Raw genomic sequence first — 26,731 nt, forward strand, 5'->3', positions numbered from 1 at the left:
GCGACAGAATAAGACTCCATCTCAAAACAAAACAAAACAAAAAAACTATTTGCTGAAAAATGCTCATAGCCTCATTGATTTCCTTTCTCTGGGAACTTGAAGGAACTTTGTTTTCCCAGAGGAAAGCTGAGCAACTCAGCAATCATGTGTGTTGTCTGGGGGCTGGAGATAAAGCTGTGTGTGGCATGGGACATGGCAACGAGGGAGGGGTTAACATGAGAGCCAGTGGGTTTTCACAGGCCACGAGTGACAGCCTCTGGATTCCAAAGCAGCTCATTCTGACTTTGGGAGCACTCAGGAGGGATCAAGACCCATATCTAGCTTACTTACCTCTTTGCAGCATCAGGAGATTTAGCTACAATGACTGCATTTCTGTAATTTGGAATCTAGATTTGAAGGAAAAATAGAAAATACTGAAAAGTTATCAGAAAATAACACCTGGATGCTGGTATTCAAGTTCTTATAACAATGATCCAAACTAGTCATCAAATATGCTAGAATTTTAGCAACAAGTTTTAGATTTTTCAATATTTATCAATTAACATCATTGCAAAAAGCACTCCATCAAGAATGTTTAAAAAGTAATTCGTATTAAAACCTTCATTTTAGAAAACATAAGCAAATTGCTAAAGATACGTAGGAAAAAAATCCATTTTTAGTGTCTTTTAAAGCTATGATCCTCCATGACTAAAGCTGACCCTGTCTGCTGCCTCAGGCATTGCGACGTAAGGGAGAGCTCATTTGATGCGCCTTTCAATATCAAAATCTGATACCAGAGAAAAACTAAGTAAGATCTCTTTTGAGGACAATGGGGTGTTTGCTGGGGGTTCCTCACTTCTTCCTGGATATACTGAAGCAGGAAAGGTGAGGCTCTAAGGTTGTCCACAGGAAAGCTGAAAAAGCCTTGTATTTCCTTTTGATGAAGATCCATAGTGATAATGTGAGTTAAACCTGAAATTTTAAAACAAAAAATTACAAAGTTCACCCCTACAGGTTAATGGTTACAGTGGACCTAAACTAGATGCTCAACTCCTGCTTCCTACCAGCAGACTGAAGACAGGGGGTGCTGTGATTAAGCACTGCAATCACAGGCTTGATTGTTAATCTTAATAAAGCCTTAATGTGGAGAAGACTACAACCTTCCAATGTACAGAAGGCTACAACCTTCCACATAGACAAAGAACTAAAGCTGAGAAAGTGGGAATTATTGACTATTGGCTTGGTCCAGAAAATTGAGAAAAGAATAATGTGGCAGAAGCAAAACTATGAATATGGAATTAATACCAAAGAGATGTAAAAAACAGTAAGGCCTTTATTAAAGAATCTTGAAAGAAAGGATGAAGAACTGCAGCAAAGGCAAAAAGTAGTAAGAACACAAAAGCAAAGTAATATACATATTAGAAGAAAAGAAACTCATGTAACACAAAGATATTGAAGTTTACAATAATTTCTGTATGTAATAAAGAATGTTTCAAGTACTCTTACAGAAAAACAGTGAAGAGATACTCTTATAATCAAGAGTACTGAAGAGGAAAAGGTATATATATAAACACATTGCAAATGGTCAAAGGTCACAGCAAAACTTCCAGAGCACAGAACCAGTATTACTTGTTCTTTCCAGAAATATTATACTTTTTTGGACAGAATGAAATTCACATACAGTCGACCATCTGGATCTACGGGTTCCACGTGTGGATTCAACCAATCACAGACTGAAAATGTAGTTAGGCCTGCAATGGTTGTGTCTGTACTGAGCAGGTATGAAATTTTTTTTCTCGTCATTATTCCCTAAACAAAACAGCATAACAACAATTTACATAGTATTTATATGGTATTCGGTATTTATAAATAATCTCCAGATGATTGTGTTGGTTATATGCAAATACTATGGCATTTTATATGAAAGACTTGAGTATCTTTGGGTTTTGGTATCTGCTGAGGAGCCGGGGAAGGGGGAGATGGGTTCCTGGAACCAATCCTACAAGGATATCGAGGGAGGACCATACATTTCATTCTGAGGACACAAATACATGTTAAAGTTTTAGAATAGACATCAGATGAATAGAAACCCAAATGTAAAATACTACATTGATTTACAGGCCAGAAAGTGTGCCCCCGCTACATAAGGAGAATAAAGCAATGAAAATGAGCTGCTATGTAGAAAGGCAAAGGTGGGGGAGAGGCAGTAAAAGAAAATCCAGCTTGAATACTATGAACAAAAATGGAATTTAGCTAACAAAGCAGGTACAGAAATCCAGACCTGAAGATCAAAAGATCACATAAGAATGCCAAGACTGCCAGCTAAGAATTTAACGATGACAAGATGAAATAGAAGATACGTGACAGATGACAGAGAAGAGAAGACACTAAAGCAATGGTATTCTAAAGTAAGACGAAGTGAATAAGGGAAAAAACAGAATTTCTAACCAAGCTCACATATCCTTAGCCAAAACTGTTCAAAAGGAAACAAGCACTCAGATCCCGAATTGGGTATCTGAGGTATGAACTAAGCCCGACTAGGAAAGAGCCCTAAAGCATCATGCTGGAACCCCAGGGCCCCGGCGCACACTCACCTGCTTTTGCCAGCATGGACGCTAGCAGCTTGCACACAATGGAACCTCTCTTCCTCATCTTGCTCTGCTTGCTGTAGGGGAAGTAGGGGATGACACCAATAATATTCCTGGCACAGGCAGTCTTCAGTGCGTAAGCCATGATGAGCAACTCCATCACAGCTGTATTCACATCTCTGAAACAGTCCAAATTTGTATTTGGGGATTAACTCCATTTATTAACCCTTAGAAAAGATCTTGACTTTATCAACTTAACATGGGCAGCCAGATGGGTGTTGTGGGAATTTTACCATCACACTAGCTTACAATGGCACCTCATGAAGGCAGGGGAAGCTTTCCAACTTTTTGTAGCTGAGTAAGCCCCAGCTTTCATCTGAGGTTACTCCTATTCACAGCACAGTTAACCCACTCTCACATTTGCCTGGGTCTCTCGTGTGTCATACCCGGTTACTGCAGCGGCATCTGAAGCAATGCTGGTGACCAGAGTTACCCAACACCTGCTGGCAGCCTCCCAGGGATTTGGGCTTAGGCCAGCATGAACACCAAGAACCCACCTGCCCTTCCATTTAGCTGCCATTAACAGAAAGATTTGGTTTTTCTTCTCATTGGGTGTGGTGAGGTCTTGGAACATAATTTTTTTTCTTTTTTTGAGACGGAGTCTCACTCTGTCGCCCAGGCTAGAGTGCAGTGGCATGATCTCAGCTCACTGCAACCTCCGCCTGCCAGGTTCAAGCAATTCTCCCGTCTCAGCCTCCCGAGTAACTAGGATTACAGGCGTGCACCACCACACGCAGCTACTTTTGTATTTTTAGTAGAGACAGGGTTTCACCGGGAGGCCGAGGCAGGCGGATCACCTGAGGTCCGGAGTTTGAGACCAGCCTGGCCAACATTATGAAACCCTGTCTCTACTAAAAATACAAAAATTAGCTGGGCATAGTGGCACACACCTGTAGTCCCAGCTACTGGGGAGGCTGAGGCAGGAGAATCACTTGAACCTGGGAGGTGGAGGTTGCAGTGAGACGAGATTGCGCCACTGCACTCCAGCCTGGACGACAGAGTGAGACTCTGTCTCAAAAAACAAAACAAAATTCCCTGGACCCTTCTTCCCCTGACATATAAATTCCTGACAAAGATTACCCTGAGACAAAAAATGAAATATGAATCTGAAAGACAGTAGAAGGAAAGGCTATTTCCAGTGATTATAAATTTGGATTGCTAGCTTTTGCCAAGGATAATCAAACCTAATGTAGACTCTGTATTCATTCATTGATTCACTTACTCAATTAAGAAATGGTCTCACCCCTGTCACCCAGGCTGGAGTGCAGTGGTACAATCATAGCTCACAGCAGCCTCGAACTCCTGGGCTCAAGTGATGTTCCCACCTCTGCCTATCAAAGCACTGGGATTATAGGCATGCACCACCATTCTCAGTCAGGCTCTGCCTTTAAAAACGGGTGAGAGCCTTGAAATCCTTCCAGGATGCTCTCTCAGTATTCACTTCTCACGTTAGCTTCCTCCTGCTCTTCCCTGGACTATCCACGCATCCTCAAACATCCCCATCTTGTCGTGGGGGTGGGGGTCAAGACTGTATCTCCTTTCCCTTCCCCATGTCATCAGTTCCTACCCATGGCAGCAGGTTCTTCAGGCACCCGTTCTTGAACAATTATCAGCTCTACACTGACATGTAGGTGATGCTGCCCTCATTACAGCAAAGTGGAAAGCCTGTCATACACAGAGTTAACGTTTGCTGAATAGGTGGCTGAATGAAATACTCGGCAAGAGATGCCTTCTAGCTTGAAGGGTAATCGAGCCATTTCCTCCCAGTCTCTTACAATTTATGTTGACACTTCTCTCTAAGGCAGAGTGCATTTGGGAGTGAGTGATTTCAAGGACATCCTTTTATTCTGAAAATGTTTTCCACTTCCAGGTTCAACTCCTGGAACTTCCAATTTCACCCTTGTAATTTGGATTTTTCTTAACGATTGCAAGCATTCTGTGATTAAAAAAAAACAAAAACAAAAAAACAAAAACATTTCTCCCTGAGGAGACTGATGCAGGGCTCAACTTCAAGACAACTAAGATATTCCTTTGAGACTGCTAATCCATTCCATTATTTTCCAGTTACCTTTTTTTTTTTCCTCTCTCAATAAATTGGAGCATTTTTCTCCTTCAGCCTTCCAAATTAATAATGCCAAGTCTGGTATCAAAAGGTCAGATAATCTTTGGTAGAATCAAAGCAATTATCAAACACTTTCAAGGCACTTGGGAATTCATAATTGTCAATTTTAGTTCATCATCCATGCAACACATAAATTTAATGGGCAACTTGAGTCAAGCACTGTGGTAAACAAGGCAAACCACCTCTAGGGAACGCCAGAGGCCATCTGGGACCACTCTCGAGGTAATCATTCTTCCCAAGAAGGAGCACATCTGACTCATGCAAGAATGTGTGGTCCCCTTCCCAGAGACTTTTCTGTTTAAAAGATTTTTTTTCTTTTCTTTTTTGTAAGATACAGGGTCTCACTATATTGCCCCGGCTGGTGCTGAACTCCTGGGTTCATGTAATCTTCCTATCTCAGCCTCCCAAAGTATTGGGATTATAGGTATGAGCCACCATATACCCAGGCTTGCTGTGGCTTCATAAACCAGATCCCAATACCCACAATATGTTTGGAGTCAGTTAATTTAGTAGCTTCTGTAAGCGTTATCTGTTCAAGTAGTATGGTTTTTTGTTTGTTTGTTTGTTTTGTTTTGGAGATGGAAATTCATTTTTGTCACTCAGGATGGAGTACAATGGTACAATCTCGGCTGACTGAAACCACTGCCTCCTGGGTTCAAGCAATTCTCCTGCCTCAGCCTCTCAAGAAGCAGAGATTACAGGCACCGGCCACCACGTCCAGCTAATTTTTGTATTTTTAGTAGAGATGGGGTTTCACCATGTTGGCCAGGCTGGTCTCGAACTCCTGACCTCAGGTGACCCACCCACCTCAGCCTCCCAAAGTGCTGGGATTATAGGCATGAGCCACCGCACCCAACCTCAAGTAGTGGGTTTTTAGCTGGCTTTGTCATAGACAATACACAAGTGGACCAACGGCAGTAGCTTATGCTTGTAATCCCAGCACTTTGGGAGGCCAAGGCAGGAGTACTGCTTGAAGCCAGGAGTTTGATACCAGCCTGGGCAACATAGCAAGACCCTGTCTCTACAAATAAAATAAAATTTAAAAATCAGCCAGGCACGGTGGTGCTCACCTGTAGTCCTAGCTATTAGGGAGGCTGAGGTGGGAGGATCCCTCAAGCCCAGGAGTTAAAGGCTATAATGAGCCGTGACTGTGCCACTGCATTGCAACCTGGGCAACAGAGTGAGACACCATCTCTCAAAAAACACACACACAAAAATAAAAACAAAATCAAGTAAAATACCCAAGTGTATGATACCATGAGTTTTGGAGAACAAAGCACAAGGGAGGCCCAGATAGTAAAACATTAATGAACAAGATAAACAATTTTTGAGAAGCCTTGATTTCAGGGTAACGTTTCTTTCATTAATAAGCAATTTCTGGGCTGGACACAGTGGCTTACACCTGTAATCCCAATACTTTGAGAGGCCAAGGCAGGTGGATCACCTGAGGTCAGGAGTTGGAGACCAGCCTGACCAACATGGTGAAAGCCTGTCTCTACTAAAATTTAAAAAATTAGCTGGGCATGGTTGCAGGTGCCTGTAATCCCAGCTACTTGAGAGGCTGAGGCAGGAGAATTGCTTGAACCTGGGAGTTGGAGGTTGCAGTGAGCTGACATCATACCACTGCACTCCAGCCTGTGCTACAGAGCAAGACTCCTTCTCAAAAAACAAAAAAAGGCCAGGCGCAGTGGCTCACACCTGTAATCCCAGCACTTTGGAAGGCTTAAGGCAGGCAGATCACCTGGGTCGGGAGTTCGAGACCAGCCTGACCAACATGGAGAAACGTCCATCGTCCATCCCTACTAAAAAGACAAAATTAGCCGGGCACGGTGGCTCAAGCCTGTAATCCCAGCACTTTGGGAGGCCGAGATGGGCGGATCACGAGGTCAGGAGATCGAGACCATCCTGGCTAACACGGTGAAACCCTGTCTCTACTTAAAAAAACTACAAAAAACTAGCCGGGCGAGGTGGCGGCGCCTGTAGTCCCAGATACTCGGGAGGCTGAGGCAGGAGAATGGCATGAACCCGGGAGGCGGAGCTTGCAGTGAGCTGAGATCCGGCCACAGCACTCCAGCCTGGGTGACAGAGCGAGACTCGGTCTCAAAAAAAAAAAAAAAAAAAAAGACAAAATTAGCCAGGCCTGGTGTCACATGCCTGTAATCCCAGCTACTCAGGAGGCTGAGGCAAGAGAATAGCTTGAACCTGGGAGATGGAGGTTCTGGTGAGCCAACATCATGCCATTGCACTCCGGCCTGTGCAACAAGAGCGAAACTCCGTCTCAAAAATAAAAAAAAAGAGCAATTTCCCATGAGGTTTTCATTTTCCATTTTTCCAAGGGAAAATTCAACATCCTCCAGCCCAAGGCTAAAGAAAGCCCCACACCTCACCCCTTATTGGTCAGAAAGGTGACAAAAGGGGCTTTGTCACACTGGCTTCACTGAGAGACACTGGACAAATCGGACACCAGGCAGTTACTTTGTGAACTAGCAGGGTGAAGATAAATCAGCTGGCAGTCTCTGCTTTGTTTATCTGTTCCCCAAGAATGTTCCAAGTACACCCTGGCTCGCTCTTGTAGTCTTTATCTCTAAGTAGCACATTCCTAATTGTTTTACCAACTCCTTTTCTTTCTTTTTTTTTAAATAGAGAAAGGTCTCACCATGTTGCCCAGGCTAGTCTTGTACTCCTGGGCTTGGGCAATCCTCCCGCCTTGGCTTCCCAAAGTGCTGGCAGTACAGCTTGAGCCACCATGCCCAGCCAACCAACTACTTTTCTTTCCTCTAAGAAAACCCCATCCTATATTAAGCCCAGACCTTACTGCTCTAGCATTTTGTACAGGCAAAAACTAACCTGAGGTGAGGAAACAGGCATGGTATGTATACGCATTCATTAAACTAGCCAGGCTTGCAAAAGAGAGACCAACACCATAGCTGGAAGTAATGGGGGAGAATTTACCCTCCTCCCAACTGTAACAATTAATCATCTGCAGCAGTTGTAAATTTTTTGTTGTTGCTGTTTTGAAACTGAGTCACTGTCACCCAGGCTGGAAGGCTAGAGTGCAGTAGCACCATCTTGGCTCACCGCGACCTCTGCCTTCCAGGTTCAATCGATTCTTCCACCTCAGACTTCTGAATATCTGGGATTACAGGCACCCGCCACCATGCCTGGCTAATTTTTTTGTATTTTCAGTAGAGACGGGGTTTCACCATGTTGGCTGGGCTGGTCTCAAACTCCTGACCTCAACTGATCCGCCTGCCTCAGCCTCCCAAAGTGCTGAGATTACAGGCGTGAGCCACCGTGCCCAGCTGTAAATGTTATGTTAATGAGTCTTCTTACTTTACATCCACACACTAGAACTTGTACGTAAACACAAAAATTATCCTTTAAAATATACTTTATAAGCTTCATAATCAACACACTAGAACTTGTACGTAAACATAAAAATTATCCTTTAAAATATACTTTATAAGCTTCATATTTTACTTAGTTCCATTGCTTGGTATATCTGGAAAATCTTTGAGTATCACACAGTTCAATTGCCCAAAATAATCATTTTGTTCTGAATGGCTTTTTGCCATTTCCAAAAATTAAACCCATCCTCAAAGACCAAAAATTTGCTATTATTAGAACAGTCAAAAGAAATATGCTGCAAGTTTGGAAGCGGTAGTTCCAAAGCTATTCCAAGCAAAAACAGAACCAAAAAAACGGATCTATGTGATTTTAGAACAACAGCTCCAAAGGCAACTAAGCTTAATGTCTAAGCTTTGGTCTGTTTGCCTAAAATTAGCCTTATTACTTTAGGCAATGCCCCCTTCCTCCTAACAACAGAAAAACCTGTAAAATATATTCCTTCATCAGGCCGGGCGCGGTGGCTCAAGCCTGTAATCCCAGCACTTTGGGAGGCCGAGACAGGCGAATCATGAGGTCAGGAGATCAAGACCATCCTGGCTAACAGGGTGAAACCCCGTCTCTACTAAAAAATACAAAAAAATTAGCCGGGCGCGGTGGCGGGCGCCTGTAGTCCCAGCTACTCGGGAGGCTGAGGCAGGAGAATAGCGTGAACCCGGGAGGCGGAGCTTGCAGTGAGCTGAGATCCGGCCACTGCACTCCAGCCTGGGCGACAGAGCAAGACTCCGTCTCAAAAAAAAAAAAATATATATATATATATATATTCCTTCATCTATGTAACTGCAGATAATATTAAAAAACCAGATCAAGGCCGGGCATGGTGGCTCAAGCCTGTAATCCCAGCACTTTGGGAGGCCAAGGCGGGCGGATCACGAGGTTAGGAGATCGAGACCATCCTGGCTAACATGGTGAAACCCCGTCTCTACTAAAAATACAAAACAATTAGCCAGGTGTGGTGGCGGGTGCCTGTAGTCCCAGCTACTCGGGAGGCTGAGGCAGGAGAATGGCGTGAACCCAGGAGGCAAAGCTTGCAGTGAGCCAAGATCGCACCACTGCACTCCAGCCTGGGGGACAGAGCAAGACTCCGTCTCAAAAAAAAAAAAAAAAAAAAAACCCAGATTGGGCACAGTGGCTCACGCCTGCAATCCTAACATTTTGGGAGGCCGAGGCAGGGGAATCACCTGAGGTCAGGAGTTCAAGACCAGCCTAGGCAACATGGAGAAACCCCATCTCTACTAAAAATACAAAAATTAGCTGGGTGTGGTGGTACGTATCTGTAATCCCAGCTACTTGGAAAGCTGAGACAGGAGAATTGTTTGAACCCAGGAGGCAGAAGTTGCAGTAAGCTAAGATTGTGCCATTGCACTCCAACCTGGGCAACACAGCAAGACTCCGTCTCAAAAAACAAAATAAATTAATAAAATAAAATATAAAATATAAAATAAAATAAAATAAAAAATTAGGCCGGGCACAGTGGCTCATGCCTATAATCCCAGCACTTTGGGAGGCCAAGGTGGGTGGATCACCTGAGGTCAGGGGTTCAAAACCAGCCTGGCCAATATGGTGAAACCCCATCTCTACTAAAAATACAAAATTAGCTGGGCATGGTGGTGCATGCCTGTAATCCCAGCTACTTGCAAGGCTCAGCCAGGAGAATCACTTGAACCTGGGAGGCGGAGTTTGCAGTAAGCCGAGGTCATACCACTGCACTCCAGCCTGGGCAACAAGAGAGAAACTCGTCTCAAAAAAAAAAATTAAATTAAATTAAATTAAATTATCTGTGTTCTTTAGTTGGTACTAAAGTATCCAGTACTCAAGCACTACAAGAACTAGTTTATTGGCTGGGCATGGTGGCTTACATCTGTGAGTACTTTGGGAGGCCAAGGCGGATGGATCACCTGAGGTCAGGAGTTTGAGACCAGCCTGGGTAACATGGCGAAACCCCGTCTCTATTAAAAATACAAAAATCAGCTGACTGTGGTGGCACACGCCTAATAGTCCCAGCTACTCGGGAGGCTGAGGCAGGAGAATTGCTTGAACCTGGGAGGCAGAGATTGCAGTGAGCTGAGATCGCACCATTGCACTCCAGCCTGGGCAACACGGCAAGCCTCCGTCTCAAAACAACAACAAAAAAGAACTAGTTTATTGTGACAAACCTAATAACCTTCTTTATGGGCTGCACACCCACACAAAACAACACATCCATCCTCTTTTTTCCAAATGTTTCCTTTCTTCTTCCATCCCTATTAGCTTAAAAGACATCTTAAAAGACACATCCATCCTCTGTCTTTTTTCCAAATTTTTCCTTTCTTCTTCCATCCCTATCAGCTTAAAAGATGCCCGGTGATATTTTTGCCTTGATGCTCTTAAACTGAACCACTAGGAAGAGACTTGCGGCTTTTAAATAATCTCAACACCAAATACACATAACGGAACTTCACCATCCTCAGGACAGGGTTCTGGTTTTCAGAAGTACTCATTTATACCTATGTGCCTCTTTCAACAGGAAAGGTGCCTTTCCATGTTGACATGCATGTAAAATTGTCACTGTTATTATACAAGACTCTTTGCTGCAACTCCATGAAGTGCTCACTACTTCTTCCTTTGGTCAAAATTTCGTTTTTCTTTTTTTTTTTTTTTAAGACGGAGTCTCGCCCTGTCGCCCAGGCTGGAGTGCAGTGGCGCGATCTGGGCTCACCTCAAGCTCCGCCTCCTGGGTTCACACCATTCTCCTGCCTCAGCCTCCCCAGTAGCTGGGACTACAGGCGCCCACCACCATGCCTGGCTAATTTTTTGTATTTTTAGTAGAGGCAGAGTTTCACTGTATTAGTCAGGATGGTCTCGATCTCCTGACCTCGTGATCCGCCCGCCTCGGCCTCCCAAAGTGCTGGAATTACAGGCATGAGCCACCGCGCCCGGCCCTTTTTTCTTTTAAATAAAAGCCGAGCACAGTGCCTCATGCATGTAATCCAGCACCTTGGGAGGTTGGGGCAAGCAGATCACCTGAGCTCAGGAGTTCGAGACCAGCCTGGGCAATATGGCGAAATCCTGTCTCTACCAAAAATACAAAATTAGCCATGTGTGGTGGCATGTGCCTATAGCCCCAGCAACTTGGGAGGGTAAGACGGTGGGTGCTAAGACAGGAGAACCACTTGAGCCTGGGAGGTGGAGGCTGCAGTGAGCCGAGATCGTGCCACTGTGCTCCAGCCTGTGTGACAGAGCAAGGTCTTGTCTCAAAAACAAACAAAAATAGACACAGGGTCTTAGTATATTGCCTAGGCTGGTCTCAAACTCCTGGCCTCAAGCTATCCTTTCACCTTGGCCTCCTGAAGTGCTAGGATTACAGACATGAGCCACCATACCTGACCATGGTCAAATTTTCTCATACTCAAGGTACGAGTGAGAAAAACTGTGCTTCCCAATTTGCTATTAACTAGCTCATTTTTTCATGCTTCCTTTGTCCCTTCCCTGGAAGACACTTGCAGACTGATGATCCTTCATTTGTCAAGTTCAGTCTTTACTGCCCCCAGCATCACTCTAGATTGCATGTATCGAATGCTTATATTAAGCACTCTTGGTTACCATGTAATATCAAAGTCAAGAATTTTATAAAATTCAACTTTTTTTCACAAAGGACACTAACAATATGCTGTTTCTATGCCTGACTAGTTTGAGATAACCATGAACAGCCCAGCGCAGTGGCTCAAGCCCGTAATCCCAGCACTTTGGGAGGCCGAGGCAGACAGATCACTTGAGGTCGGGAGTTCAAGACCAGCCTGAGCAACATGGAGAAACCCCGTCACTACTAAAAATACAAAATCAGCCAGGCATGGTGGCGCATGCCTGTAATCCCAGCTACTCAGGAGGCTGAGGCAGGACAATCGCTTGAATCCGGGAGGCGGGGGTTGTGGTGGGGTTTGCAGTGAACCGAGAGCGCGCCATTGCACTCCAGCCTAGGCGACAGAGCGAGACTCCGACTCAAAAGAAAAAGAAGAAAAACTGTCTTTCACAACACTGGTCCCTGGTGCCAAAAAGGTTGGGGACTGTTGGACTATCTAACAAAATGGGGTATCTGCCGTGAGGAGGGTATAACCTCTTAGCTTCTCCTGACTCACAGACAATCCCTAAATACATGTAACAAAACAAAAGTGCCAAGAGCACAGCTGCTCATGTGCCAGAGGAGAACTGCTCTGATCAGGCACTGACTCAGTTCAGTCTTTTCCTGGAGAAGTCGTCTGACTCAAATTCCAGGTTACAACGCAGACCGACGAACTAGTGAGTGTTAACAATTTGACTTTTTTTTTTTTTTTTTTTTTTTGAGCTACGATCTGGCTCTGTTGCCCAGACTGGAGTGCAGTAGTGCAATCACAGCTCACCGTAGCCCTGACTGCTCAGGCTCAAGCGATCCTCCCAACTCAACCTCCGGAGTAGCTGGGACTATAGGTGCACACCACCATACCTGGCTAATTTTCCAATTTTATTTGTAGAGATAGAATCTCACTATGTTGCCCAGGCTGTTCTCAAGCCATCTCGGACTCAAGTGACCTTCCCGCCTTTAGTGTCTCAACGTCCTGGAATTACAGGTGTGAGTCACTGTACCCGGCCAACGAGATTTCTTAATGATAACTCTTCACATGACAAATCCTTTCGTTATCACAAATTCAATTAGGGTAGTAAAGAGACTTCACCAATCAATACTGCTTTTAGAATTAGACCCCAATATTTCTTGGAGGATTAGTGACAAAGCTGGCCAACCTATGGCTACAAAGGCCATGGTCTATTACTCCGCACCCTTCCACCAACTAGTAGAGAGATCTCAGTCATCTAAGGTGGAAAAACCATGGACCTAGGGTCACATGTGGCCCTTTCCTATGCCCTAAGGAACTCAAGAATGCAGAAAAAATAGCGATGACAAAGTAACCTTACTATTCACTACCAACAAAACCCAGGATAAGCACAGACGGCCAGGGAACAGCTATGTGGTATGCCAAGGTGTGCCAAAGCTCCCTTCCGACGGGCACTGTACCCCTAGGCAAGCCCCTCAGGTCTTCCCCTTATTCATAAGATGGAGAGTCAGGCCAGGTGCGGTGGCTCACGCCTGTAATCCCAGCACTTTGGGAGGCTGAGGTGGGTGGATCACGAGGTCAGGAGATCAAGACCATCCTGGCTAACACAGTGAAACCTCGTCTCTACTAAAAATACAAAAAATTAGCTGAGCGTGGTGGTGGGCGCCTGTAGTCCCAGCTACTCGGGAGGCCAAAGGAGGAAAATGGTGTGAACCCGGGAGGCGGAGCTTGCAGTGAGCCGAGATCGTGCCACTGCACTCCAGCCCAGGCAACAGAGCGAGACTCCATCTCAAAAAAAAAAAAAAAGATGGAGAGTCAAACAAAACCACTGGGCAAAAAAGATTCCAGTCACCAGGAGGCAAACAATATAAAACCAAAACTGCTGAAGAAAATGTGAATTAGTACATGTTCAATGAGGGCAATGCAGCCTCTTCCCTCAATACCACAGGGCATGGACCCTCACAACCAGAAATTTGTTAGGGTCTTCCTACAGATATACCTGAAACACGGACAAGATGTACATACGATGAGGCTCACGAGAGTCTCTATTGTGTCAGCATAAGACTAGAAACTGGGCCGGGCGCGGTGGCTCAAGCCTGTAATCCCAGCGCTTTGGGAGGCCGAGACGGGCGGATCACGAGGTCAGGAGATCGAGACCATCCTGGCTAATACGGTGAAACCCCGTCTCTACTAAAAATACAAAAAACTAGCCGGGCGACGAGGCGGGCGCCTGTAGTCCCAGCTACTCGGGAGGCTGAGACAGGAGAATGGCGTGAACCGGGAGGCGGAGCTTGCAGTGAGCTGAGAGCTGGCCACTGCACTCCAGCCTGGGCGGCAGAGCCAGACTCCGTGTCAAAAAAAAAAAAAAAAAAAAAAAGACTAGAAACTGACACACGAGACAATGAATAAACCGATGCATCCACACACGATCCACACACGTTATCATGAAGCAGCAGGGAGACAATGGAAACACATCTTCCTTCCAAGTATGTGAATCTCATTATAGGGAAAGAGCCGTCACAGTGAAACCCAAATTGAGGGACATTCGACAAAGTAATTGGTCAAATGTCACAGTCTTCAAATGTGTCAGTTTTCACAGTCAAAGCCGAGTGTGGTGGCTCATGTCTGTAATGCCAGCACTTTGGGAGGCTGAGGTAAGGTGGATTACTTCTGAGTCCAGGAGTTCAAGACCAGCCTGGGCAACATGGTGAAAACGTCAATTAGCCCAGGATGGTGGCACACGCTTATGGTCCCAGCTACTAGTGAAGCTGAGGTGGGAGGATCGCTTGAGTTCAGGAGCTTAAGGCTGCAGTGAGTCATGATCCTGCAACTGCATTCCTACACGAGTGACAGAGCAAGACCCTGTCTCAAAAAAAAAAAAAAAAGAAAGTCAAGGAAAGGCTGTGAGGAACTGCTCCAAACTAAAGAAGACTGAAGAGGGCTGGGCGCAGTGGCTCACGCCTGTAATCTCAGCACTTTGGGAGGCTGAGGCAGATGGATCACTTGAGGCCAGGAGTTTGAGACCAGCCTGGCCAACACGGTAAAACACCATCACTATTAAAAATACAAAAAAATTACTTGGGCATGGTGGTAGGCGCCTGTAATCCCAGATACTCAGAAGGCTGAGGTAGAATCACTTGAACCCTGGAGGTGGAGGTTGCAGTGAATCAAGATCACGCCACTGCACTCCAGCCTGGGCAACAGAGTGAGACTCTGTCTCAAAAAAACAAAAACAAACAAAAATGAAACATAAAAAGCATCCAGCACACTGGTGGCACTCAGTGCATTCTTATGACTAATATGGTCTGGAGAATGTAAACTGATCAGGACATGAAGGTCTGGATTTTTCAGAGACACAGTGTAATTGCCCACTCCCTGTGAGACGATGAGGAGATAGTCCCACATAGAAGCATGGACGCTCCCAGGCCAGGATTCCCCAGGCGTCAGTCCCCTGCCCTCAGGGAAGCAAGAGCGATGCTCTCTGAAACAGAGATAGGCTAGAAACAGGCCACGGTGCAAAAAAAATGCAGTGCAAAAATCTGTCTTGATGGGCACGAACCAGGAGCAGTTATGCACCACACTTAACAACCAGAAGCTTTTCAGCAGAGCTGAGCTGACAGACACTGGCCTGGGGTCAGTGCAAACCATGGGAAAACACTTTGTCCTTGAGGAGTTTAAAGCTTGGGGAGTGGTGGCTCATGCCTGTAATCCCAAAACTTTGGGAGGCTGAGATGGGTGGATCACTCAAGGCCAGGAGTTCAAGACTAGCCTGGCCAACATAGTAAAACCATGTCTCTACTAAAAATACAAAAATTAACCAGACATGGTGGTCGGCACCTGTAATCCCACCTACGAGGGAGGCTGAGGCAGGAGAATCACTTGAACCCAGGAGGTAGAGGCTACAGTGAGCCAAGACTGTGCCACTACACTCCAGCCTGGGCGACAGATTAAGACTCTGTCTCAAAAAAAAAAAGCCTGCAGAGAAGTACACAGGTAACAGTACAGCGTGACAAATGGTAGGAATTCCAGAAGACAATAATTGTATTTGGGGAAGCATTTAGTTTCACATGCAAATGAATGTATAACTTTTTCTTTTTCCTTTGATGAGATGAGTCTCACTCTGTCGCCCAGGCTGGAGTACAGTGGTGTGATCTCAGCTCACCTCCGCCTCCCGGGTTCAAGCACTTCTCCTGCCTTAGCCTCTCAAACACCTGGGACTATAGGCACACACCACCATGCCGGGCTAATTTTTATATTTTTAACAGAGATGGGGTGTCAACATACTGGTCAGGCTGGTCTCGAACTCCTGACGTCGTGATCCACCCACTTCAGCCTCCCAAAGTGATGGGATTACAGGCGTGAGCCACGTGCCCAACTTGAGTATGTAACTCTTTTCTTTTTTTTTTTTGAGACGGAGTCTCGCTCTGTCGCCCAGGCTGGAGTGCAGTGGTGCAATCTCAGCTCACTGCAAGCTCCATCTCCCAGGTTCACGCCATTCTCCTGCCTCAGCCTCCCGAGTAGCTGGGACTACAGGTGCCTGCCACCTCGCCCGACTAATTTTTTTTGTATTTTTTAGTAGAGACGGGGTTTCACCGTGTTAGCCAGGATGGTCTCGATCTCCTGACCTCATGATCTGCCCGCCTCGGCCTCCCAAAGTGCTGGGATTAGCATGCCCAGTCTGAATGTATAACTTTTAAAAACACTAAGTTGTTGTTCATATGAAAAGATAATCAATTATATTCTTAAGGTTTTTGCAGAAAAGAGATAAAGTAGTCAGTCCTCTTACCTGGGTATTGTCTGTATAATGAAAATATCTTGGCCACGAACAGATTCTTTTATTTCAACTCTTGTTTCTGAAAAATAAAAATGTTCTAAAGTTTTAAGAAAAGCTCCTATGTGTAAAAAGGAGAAAAAAGAAAAAAAAAAGCACTTCATGCCAGGCACAGTGGCACATGCCTGTAATCCTAGCACTTTGGGAGGGCCAAGGAAAGGAGATCACTTGAGCACCAGAGTTCAAGAACAGCCTAAGCAACATGACAAAATCCTGTCTCTACAAAAAGTACAAGAATTAGCTGGGTGCGGTGGCTCACGCCTGTAATCCCAGCACTTTGGGAGGCCAAGGTGGGTGGATCACTTGAGGTCAGGAGTTCGAAACCAGCCTGGCCAACACGGTGAAACCCCGTCTCTACTAAAAATACAAAAATTAGCTGGGCATGGTGGCAGGCGCCTGGAATCCCAGCTATTCAAGAGGCTGAGTGGAAGAACTGCTTGAATCTGGGAGGTGGAGGTTGCAGTGAGCCAAGATTGTGCCACTGCACTCCAACCTGGGCAACAGAGCAAGACTCTGTCTCAAAAATAAATAAATACATACATACATAAATAAAAAATAAAAAAAATACAAGGATTAGCCAGGGCCAGGCGCAGTGGTTCATGCCTGTAATCCCAGCACTTTGGGAGGCCGAGGTCGGGGGATCACGAGGTCAAGAGTTCTTCAAGACCAGCCTGGCCAATATGGTGAAAAACCGTCTCTACTAAAAATACAAATATTAGCAGGCATAGTGGCGCATGACTGTAGTCCCAGCTACTCAGGAGGCTGAGGAAGGAGAATCACTTGAACCCGGGAGGCAGAGGTTGCAGTGAGCCATAATCGTGCCACTGCACTCCAGTCTGGGCGACAGAGCAAGATTCTATCTCAAAAAAAAATAATTAGCCGGCATGGTGGCAGGTGCCTGTAGTCCCATTGGGAAGATCACCTGAGCCAGAGAAGGTCGTGGCTGCAGCATGAGCTGAAATTGTGCCACCACACTCCAGCCTGGGCAACAGAGACCTTGTCTGGAAAAAAAAAAAAAAAAAGAAAGCAGAAAAGCCAAGCACTCATGATGCAACAGTTAGATAACATTTGGAGGGAGTAAAGATTAATCTAAACCAACATTTCATCTGGTGCAAAAGAATAAATCTTGGAGCAGTATGAAGAAGAGGAAGCAAGAACAACCCCCAGACTGACCGCAGTCCGTGCACTGCCACTGCATTCCACTCCCGGTGCCTACATCTGGCCGCCTTCGTTGCCACCATGCCCAAGAGAAAGGCTGAAGGGGATGCTAAGGAAAATAAGGCCAAGGTGAAGGACAAACCACAGAGAAGATCTGTGAGGCTGTCTGCTAAACCTGCTCCTCCAAAGACAGAGCCCAGGCCTAAAGAGGCCGCTGCAAAGAAGGGAGAGAAGGTACCCAAAGGGAAAAAGGTAAAAGCTGACGCTGGCAAGGAGAGGAATGACTCTACAGAAAGTGCCTGAACAGACCAGGCACCTGCTGGAGATGCCGAGGAAAATGAGTGCATTTTTGACAACTGTGTACTTCTGGTGACTGTACAGTTTGAAATACTATTTTTTATCAAGTTTTATAAAAATGCAGAATTTTTTTTTTCTAAGCTATGTTGTTAGCACACAGAACACGTCACTGTTGTTTTGGGGGAAGGGGCACATGTCATGAATAGAATGTCTTCGAAGCTGGATTGATGTGAGGAAAGCACCTTTCCCTTCCAGTTTTTTTGTTGTTTTGTTTTTTTTGAGACCGAGTTTTGCACTTGTTGCCCAGGCTGGAGTGCAATGGCGCGATCTCGGCTCACCGCAGCCTCTGCCTCCCAGGTTCAAGCGATTCTCCTGCCTCGGCCTCCCTAGTAGCTGGGATTACAGGCATGTGCCACCACGCCCGGCTAATTTTCTATTTTTAGTAGAGATGGGGGTTTCTCCATGTTGGTCAGGTTGGTCTCAAACTCCTGACCTCAGGTGATCCGCCCGCCTCAGCCTCCCAAAGTGCTGGGATTACAGGCGTGAGCCACCGCGCCCGGCCCCTTCTAGTTTTGAGACTTCCTCTCGGCTCCCAGGAAGAGGGGTCCCCTGAGTTTGACACACATGGCCACCTCAGCACACAAAAGCCTTGTGGTCTGAAAAGTCAAATTCATGTCTACGTCCTCTTCTCCCTTTCCACCTTTCCGCATAGACTTCAATCCCTTAAAGCTAGACACTGTGGGGACCTGATCCCCCATAATTGATTTCCAGTGTGTCAGGCAATCTGCACCTTCCAGTGATGCCACTGACATGGTGCCCTTCAAAAGAGCAGTGGTTCTGTTTCTACACTGTGGATCTTCAGATAAATTCTGCCATTTTCATTTCACTCCCTGAAAGTCAGGGTCAGCTCGTGAAAAGTTGTTAAACATGCTAAATGTTCACTGGGTTTTACAGTGACTTTCTGATTTTTGGTAGTTCATTGAAAAGGGGAGTTTGAAAGTTATTGGGCCAGGCACAGTGGCTCACGCCTGTAATTCCAGCACTTTGGGAGGCTGAGGTGGGCGGATCACCTGGGGTCAGGAGTTCAAGACCAACCTGACCAACATGGTGAAACCCTGTCTCTACTAAAAATACAAAAGTAGCCAGGCGTGGCTGCACACGCCTGTAATCCCAGTTGTTCGAGAGGCTAAGGCAGGAGAATTGCTCGAACCTGGGAGGCGGAGACTGCAGTAAGCTGAGATCACGCCACTGCACTCCAGCCCGGGGGACACAGCAAGACTCTATTCCAAAAAGAAAAAAAAAAAGAAAGTTATTGTATGCTGTTAATGATTGTCTGCCCATGTCCTGCCTGAAATACCATGATTGTATATTGAAAGTATCTTTAAAGGCCAGGCAGTGTGGCTCATGCCTGTAATCCCAGCACTTTGGGAGACCAAGGAGGGCGGATCATGAGGTCAGGAGATCAAGACCATCCTGGCTAACAAGGTGAAACACCGTCTCTACTAAAAATACAAATAAAAACAAAATTAGCCGGGCATGGTGGTGGGTGCCTGTAGTCCCAGCTACTCGGGAAAGGCTGAGGCAGAAGAATGGCATGAACCCAGGAGGCAGAGCTTGCAGTGAGCTGAGATCGCGCCACTGCACTCCAGCCTGGGCGACAGAGTGAGACTCCGTCTCAAAAAAAAAAAGAAAATATCTTTAAAAAAACTGAATACAGCTGGGCGCAGTGGCTCATGCCTGTAATCCCAGCACTTTGGGAGGCCAAGGCAGGCAGATCACCTGAGGTTGGGAGTTCGAGACCAGCCTGACCAACATGGAGAAACGCTGTCCATACTAAAAATACAAAATTAGCCGGGTGTGGCGGCACATGCCTGTAATCCCAGCTACTTGGGAGGCTGAGACAGGAGAATCGCTTGAACCCGGGCGGTGGAGGTTGCAGTGAGCCGAGATGGCGCCATTGCACTCCAGCCTGGGCAACAAGAGCAAAACTCCGTCTCAAAAAAAAGAAAAAAAAAAAACTGAACACAGTCTAGCTTGAAAAAAAAATAAAATAAGGGCCGGATGTGGTGGCTCACACCTGTAATCCCAGCACTTCGGGAGGTCAAGGCAGAGAGATCATTTGAGCAGGAGTTCAAGACCAGCCGGGCCAACAGGGCAAAACCCTGTCTCTACTAAAAACACAAAAACTAGCCGTGTGTGGTGGCGCATGTCTGTAATCCCAGCTACTTGGAAGGCTGAGGCAGGAGAATTGCTTGAACCGGGGAGGCAAAGGTTGCAGTGAGCCGAGATGGTGCCACTGCACTCCAGCCCGGGCGACAGAGCGAGATTCCGCCCCCAAAAAAAAAACAGTCAAACTCGAGGAAAATAAGTCCCCCAAAATAGAAGACAAAACTAACCAACAGGTCAGCATAAAGTCTCAGGGTCAAAAGCAACAATAAAACAACAACATGTTATCAAAATAAAGGCACACGCCGCACACGGTGGCTCACGCCTGTAATCCCAGCACTTTGGGAGGCTGAGGCGGGCGGATCACGAGGTCAAGAGATCGAGACCATCCTGCCTAACACAGTGAAACTCCGTCTCTACTAAAAAAAATACAAAAAATTAGCAAGGCATGGTGGTGGGCGCCTGTAGTCCCAGCTACTCGGGAGGCTGAGGTAGGAGAATGGCGTGAACCTGGGGGATGGAGCTTGCACTGAGCCTAGACTGGTCCACTGCATTCCAGCCTGGGCAATGGAGCAAGACTCCGTCTCAAAAAATAAAAAATAAAAGGTAAACAAAGAGGCCAAAGATTAACATCCTTATTATTTTTTAAACAAATGCTGAGGCCTCCTCCATGTCAGGAACTGTACTGGGAACCACAAAATGCAGGACTTGGACGAACGAACAAAGACTGACCCAGGAGAGATGATATGACATCAAGGCCAGCAAACCCTCAGGCCCAGCATGCCGGAGATGCTATAGCTGTGACGAAGGAGAGAGAACAATGGGGCTGGAAATAAGGGCCTCACTGCAATCCAGAACGAGCAGTGCAGAAGGGGGTTCAGGAATCAGGAAGATGTGGATCCGAGCGTGCCAAGCAGAGGGGCAGGCAGTTAGTCTACTTAGAAAGCAGAGAGACTGAGGGGAAAGAGAGAGACAGGAAGTCAGGGAGCCAAGGGACCAGGACTTGCAGGACTCTGGATTTCATTTCTTATTCACTAAAGGGTGGAATTTATTCTAGCAGTGACAGGAAACCCACTGGAAGATTTGAGTTTGGGAAGGGTTTCATCTACTCGTTTTAAAAAGACTACTGGCTACTGTGTGAAGAAAACCATGGCAGGACAGGAGTGGCCACCGGGAGGACACAGCAGCTGTTTTGGAAGGTGTCTAGCAAGCAGCAAACGGCAGGCTAGACTGGAGTGGGAGCACCAGAGGCTGTGAGAAGGTGTCAGATTTAACAAGTATTCCCAAGTCAGAGCACACAAGATGTGGTAATGGATGGATCAAAGACGAGGCAGGTAAAGGGGTAGAATCTGGATTCCCAAAGGGCCCCATGTAATTGCTAAAAAGACTGGACTCCAGCCTAGAGGGTAGGAGTAAGGAAGCAGTAGTAAGAAAAAATATTTGCATTTTAGAAATACCGTGGTGGAAGCTGAGCACAGTGGCTCACGCCTGTAATCCCAGCACTTTGGGAAGCTGGGGCGGGAAGACTGCTTGAGCTCAGGAGTTCAAGACCAGCCTGGCCAACATAGTGAGACCCCATCTTAATAAAAATAAACAAATAAATAAAGGCTGGGCACAGTGGCTCATGCCTGTAATCTCAGTACTTTGAGAGGCCAAGGTGGGCAGATCACCTGAGGTAAGGAGTTCAAGACCAGCCTGGCCAACATGGTGAAACCCCATCTCTACTAAAAATATAAAAATTAGCCGGGTGTGGTGGCTCAAGCCTGTAATCCCAGCTACTTAGGAGGCTGAGGCAGAAGAATTGCTTGAACCTGGGAGGCGGAAGTTGCAGTGAGCCCACTGCACCCCAGCCTGGGCGACAGAGTGAGGCTCTGTCTCAAAAAAGCTAAATAAATAAAAAATAATTTTTAAAAAAAGAAATAATTTTAACTTACCTCCATTGGTCTCTTGATATACAACAGACTTCCCCAATTCAGCACCAAGGCGCCTATAGACCAAAAAGAACAAAAAAGGGAAATTAAGATTTCTCTTTTTAAAAAAATTCCAAGCCTGGCCGGGCGCGGTGGCTCAAGCCTGTAATCCCAGCACTTTGGGAGGCCGAGACGGGCGGATCACGAGGTCAGGAGATCGAGACCATCCTGGCTAACACGGTGAAACCCCGTCTCTACTAAAAATACAAAAAAAAAACTAGCCGGGCGAGGTGGCGGGCGCCTGTAGTCCCAGCTACTCGGGAGGCTGAGGCAGGAGAATGGCGGAAACCCGGGAGGCGGAGGTTGCAGTGAGCTGAGATCTGGCCACTGCACTCCAGTCCGGGCGACAGAGCGAGACTCCGCCTCAAAAAAAAAAAATAAAAATAAAAATAAATAAAAAAATAAAAAAATTCCAAGCCGGGCACAGTGGCTCACGCCTGTAATCCCAGCACTTTGGGAGGCCGAGATGGGCGGATCACGAGGTCAGGAGATCGAGACCATCCTGGCTTACATGGTGAAACCCCGTCTCTACTAAAAAATACAAAAAAACTAGCCGGGTGCGGTGGCGGGCGCCTGTAGTCCCAGCTACTCAGGAGGCTGAAGCAGGAGAATGGCATAAACCCGGGAGGCGGAGCTTGCAGTGAGCTGAGATCCGGCCACTGCACTCCAGCCTGGGCCACAGAGCGAGACTCCGCCTCAAAAAAAAAAAAAAAAAAAAAAAAAAATTCCAGTTCATATGCATATGTCTAATAAAAAGACTCAAATAACTAAGCTGGAACTCTTTCCAAAAAATAATTTAGAAAATCTAATTCATTAAGGCCGGGCGCGGTGGCTCAAGCCTGTAATCCCAGCACTTTGGGAGGCCGAGACGGGTGGATCACGAGGTCAGGAGATCGAGACCATCCTGGCTAACACGGTGAAACCCCGTCTCTACTAAAAATACAAAAACTAGCTGGGCGAGGTGGCGGGCGCCTGTAGTCCCAGCTACTCGGGAGGCTGAGGCAGGAGAATGGCGTAAACCCGGGAGGCGGAGCTTGCAGTGAGCTGAGATCCGGCCACTGCACTCCAGTCCGGGAGACAGAGCGAGACTCCGCCTCAAAAAAAAAAAAAAAAAAAAAAAAAAAAAAAAAAAAATCTAATTCATTAAACTAAAATTCTGCTGTCACTCCATAAGCAGCTCACCACGTTGTAACTAACATACATACTGCTTTACCAGACGGAGCTCACAACCCATGGTTAATGTCTGGTCCATTGTTCTTTGAATAGTAATTTGCTCGGAAAATCACTTCCAAGTACTTGGTTACTAGCAATGATTTCAATAACACACGCCAGAGACAAATGCCTCAATTATCAAAAGCATAGAGAACGAAAGAGGCTTCAGCACCATTGACCAAATGTGGTGTGGATCTTGTTTGGATCCTGCTTAGAATAAACCAAGTGTAAAAACCCATTTTTGGCCGGGCACGGTGGCTCATGCCTATAATCCCAGCACTTTGGGAGACCGAGGCAGGCAGATCACCTGAGGTCGGGAGTTTGAGACCAGCCTGATCAACATGGAGAAACCCCGTCTCTACTAAAAATACAAAATCAGCAGGGCATGGTGGCACATGCCTGTAATCCCAGCTACTAGGGAGGCTGAGACAGGAGAATTGCTTGAACCTGGGAGGCGGAGGCTGCAGTGAGCCAAGATCACGCCATCGCACTCCAGCCTGGGTAACAAGAGTGAAACTCCGTCTCAAAAAAAAGCCATTTTAAAAAATAATCAGAGAAATATGGACAAAGACTAGATACTACATAATATTATGGAATTAACAGTAGTGTGAAGTTTTAAGTCCTGATTAGTAAGCATTACTATTTTTACGAGAGAAATGATATGATATAAGGAAATCTATTTGAAAATACTCCAGGCCAGGCGCGGTGGCTCACGTCTGTAATCCCAGCACTTTGGGAGGCAGACGGATCACCTGAAGTCAGGAGTTCGAGATCAGCCTGACCAATATAATAAAACCCCATCTCTACTAAAAATAGAAAAATTAGCTGGGTGTGGTGGCAGGCGCCTATAATCCCAGCTACTCAGGAGGCTGAAACAGGAGAATTGCCGGAATCCAGGAGGCAGAGGTTGCAGTGAGCCAAGATCGCACCATCGCACTCCAGCCCAGGCAACAGGAGCGAAACTCCATCTTTTTTTTTTTTTTTTTTTTTTGAGACGGAGTCTCACTCTGTCACCCAGGCTGGAGTGCAGTGGCGCAATCTCGGCTCACTGCAAGCTCCGCCTCCTGGGTTTACACCATTCTCCTGCCTCAGCCTCCCGAGTAGCTGGGACTACAGGCGCCCGCCATCTCGCCCGGCTAATTTTTTTTTTTTTTTATTATACTTTAAGTTCTAGGGTACATGTGCATAACGTTTATATCATGTATAACTCCCCAATGCAATCCCTCCCTCCTCCCCCCTCCCCCTGATAGGCCCCAGTGTGTGATGTATTTTTTGTATTTTTTTAGTAGAGACGGGGTTTCACTGTGTTAGCCAGGATGGTCTCGATCTCCTGACCTCGTGATCCACCCGCCTCGGCCTCCCAAAGTGCTGGGATTACAGGCTTGAGCCACCACGCCCGGCCGCGAAACTCCATCTCAAAAAAATAATAATAATAAAAATAAAATAAAAATCTCCAGTCAGGCCAGGGTCAGTGGTTCAATGATTGTAATCCCAGCATTTCAGGAGGCCAAGGTGGGCAGATCACTTGAGGCCAGGAGTTTGAGACCCGCCTGGGCAACATGGAAAAATCCCGTCTCTACTAAAAATACAAAAATTAGCTGAGTGCGGTGGTGAGCGCCTGTAACCCCAGCTACCTGGGAGCTGAGGCACGAGAATCACTTGAACCTGGGAGGCGGGGACTGCAATGAGCCAAGATTGTGCCACTGCACTCCAGCCTGGATGACAAAGCAAGACTCTGTCTCAAAAAAAAAAAAAAAAAAACTAAACTCCAGCCAGGTATACACATACATGGAATATTATTTGGCCTTAAAAAATAATAAATTCTGGCCGGGCGCGGTGGCTCAAGCCTGTAATCCCAGCACTTTGGGAGGCCGAGACGGGCGGATCACGAGGTCAGGAGATCGAGACCATCTGGCTAACACGGTGAAACCCCGTCTCTACTAAAAATACAAAAATTAGCCGGGCGAGGTGGCGGGCGCCTGTAGTCCCAGTACTCGGGAGGCTGAGGCAGGAGAATGGCGTGAACCCGGGAGGCGGAGCTTGCAGTGAGCTGAGATCGGCCACTGCACTCCAGCCTGGCGGCAGAGCCAGACTCCGTCTCAAAAAAATAAAATAAAAAAAAAAAAAAAAAAAAAAAAAAAAAAAAATTCTGGTATGTGCTATGACACGAGTGAGCCTTGGAAAAGGTATGCTGAGGAAAATAAGGCAGACACAAACAGACAAATGCTGTATGATTCCTTTTGTATGAAGTCCAGAAAACAGGCAATTCATAGAGACAAAGTAGAACAGAGGCTACCAGGGAATGCGGGGAGGGGAGAAGGAGGAGTTAGTATTTAATGGGTACAGAGTTTCTGTTTGGGATGATGAAAAGTTCTGGAAATGAATAGTGGGGATGGTTGTGCAACACTGTGAATGTAGTTAAAGCCACTGAAGTGTACACTTAAAAATAGTTAAAAAGGTAGGCCAGGCGCAGTGGCTCATGTCTCTAATCCCAGCACTTCAGGAGGCCGAGGTAGGTGGATCACCTGAGGTTGGGAGTTCGAGACCAGCCTGACCAACACAGAGAAACCCCATCTCTACTAAAAACACAAAATTAGCCAGGCGTGGTGGCACATGCCTGTAATCCCAGCTACTTGGAAGGCTGAGGCAGGAGAATCACTTGTAACTCGGGAGGCGGAGATTGTGGGTGAGCCAAGATGGTGCCACTGCACTCCAGTCTGGGCAACAAGAGCAAAACTCCGTCTCAAAAAAAAAACAAAACAAAACAAACAAACAAAACCAAACAGTTAAAAAGGTAAACTTTATGTTATATATATAACAATTTTTAAAAATACTCCAGGCCAGGCACAATGGCTCATGCCTGTAATCCCAGCACTTTGGGAGGCCAAGGCGGGAAGATCACGAGGTCAAGAGATCGAGACCATCCTGGCCAACATGGTGAAACCCTATCTCCATTAAAAATACAAAAAAAAAAAAAAATTAGCTGGGCGTAATGGCACGCGCCTGTAGTCCCAGCTACTTGAGAGGCTGAGGCTGAGGTAGAAGAATCGCTTGAACCCGGGAGGTGGAGGTTGCAGTGAGCTGAGATCACGCCACTGTACTCCAGCTTGGCGACAGAGGGAGACTCTTCTCAAAAACAAACAATACTCCAGCATCTCCCCCACCTCAAAAAAATGCACGATAGAGACAAGATTATCAAAAAGTTGCTAAGTGTGGAAGCTGGATTAAGGATACCAGGTTGGGGTGGGGCAGGTAACAAAATACATGTAACTTTCACATATCCTGGGAAGGTCATGTATCTAATTATTTTATTGATTAAAGTGCATAATCAAAAAAGTTTGAAGATCCTTGCTTGAAAGTTTAGACAGTCTGAAAGA

The 26,731-nt window shown here is 46.2% G+C and overlaps 1 protein-coding gene across 4 annotated transcripts in view; it reads right to left on the minus strand.

Moving 5' to 3' along the window:
- Window positions 1–26,731, minus strand: part of PRPSAP1 (phosphoribosyl pyrophosphate synthetase associated protein 1) — a 50,959-nt gene that overhangs the window by 21,142 nt on the left and 3,086 nt on the right. For 3 of the 4 annotated variants that reach the window (XM_033182280.1, XM_033182281.1, XM_033182282.1), the window contains 5 exons: window positions 22,107–22,159; window positions 16,507–16,573; window positions 2,574–2,746; window positions 836–951; window positions 331–386 (listed from right to left, as the gene is read on the minus strand). In XM_033182280.1, the coding sequence (XP_033038171.1) occupies window positions 331–386; window positions 836–951; window positions 2,574–2,746; window positions 16,507–16,573; window positions 22,107–22,159 (465 nt within the window). The remainder of the gene's footprint in view (window positions 1–330; window positions 387–835; window positions 952–2,573; window positions 2,747–16,506; window positions 16,574–22,106; window positions 22,160–26,731) is intronic. The other variant, XM_033182283.1, reaches the window with a different exon arrangement.

This window comes from Trachypithecus francoisi, unplaced genomic scaffold, assembly GCF_009764315.1.
Source record: "Trachypithecus francoisi isolate TF-2019V2 unplaced genomic scaffold, Tfra_2.0 Lachesis_group20, whole genome shotgun sequence".
NCBI lineage: Eukaryota > Metazoa > Chordata > Mammalia > Primates > Cercopithecidae > Trachypithecus > Trachypithecus francoisi.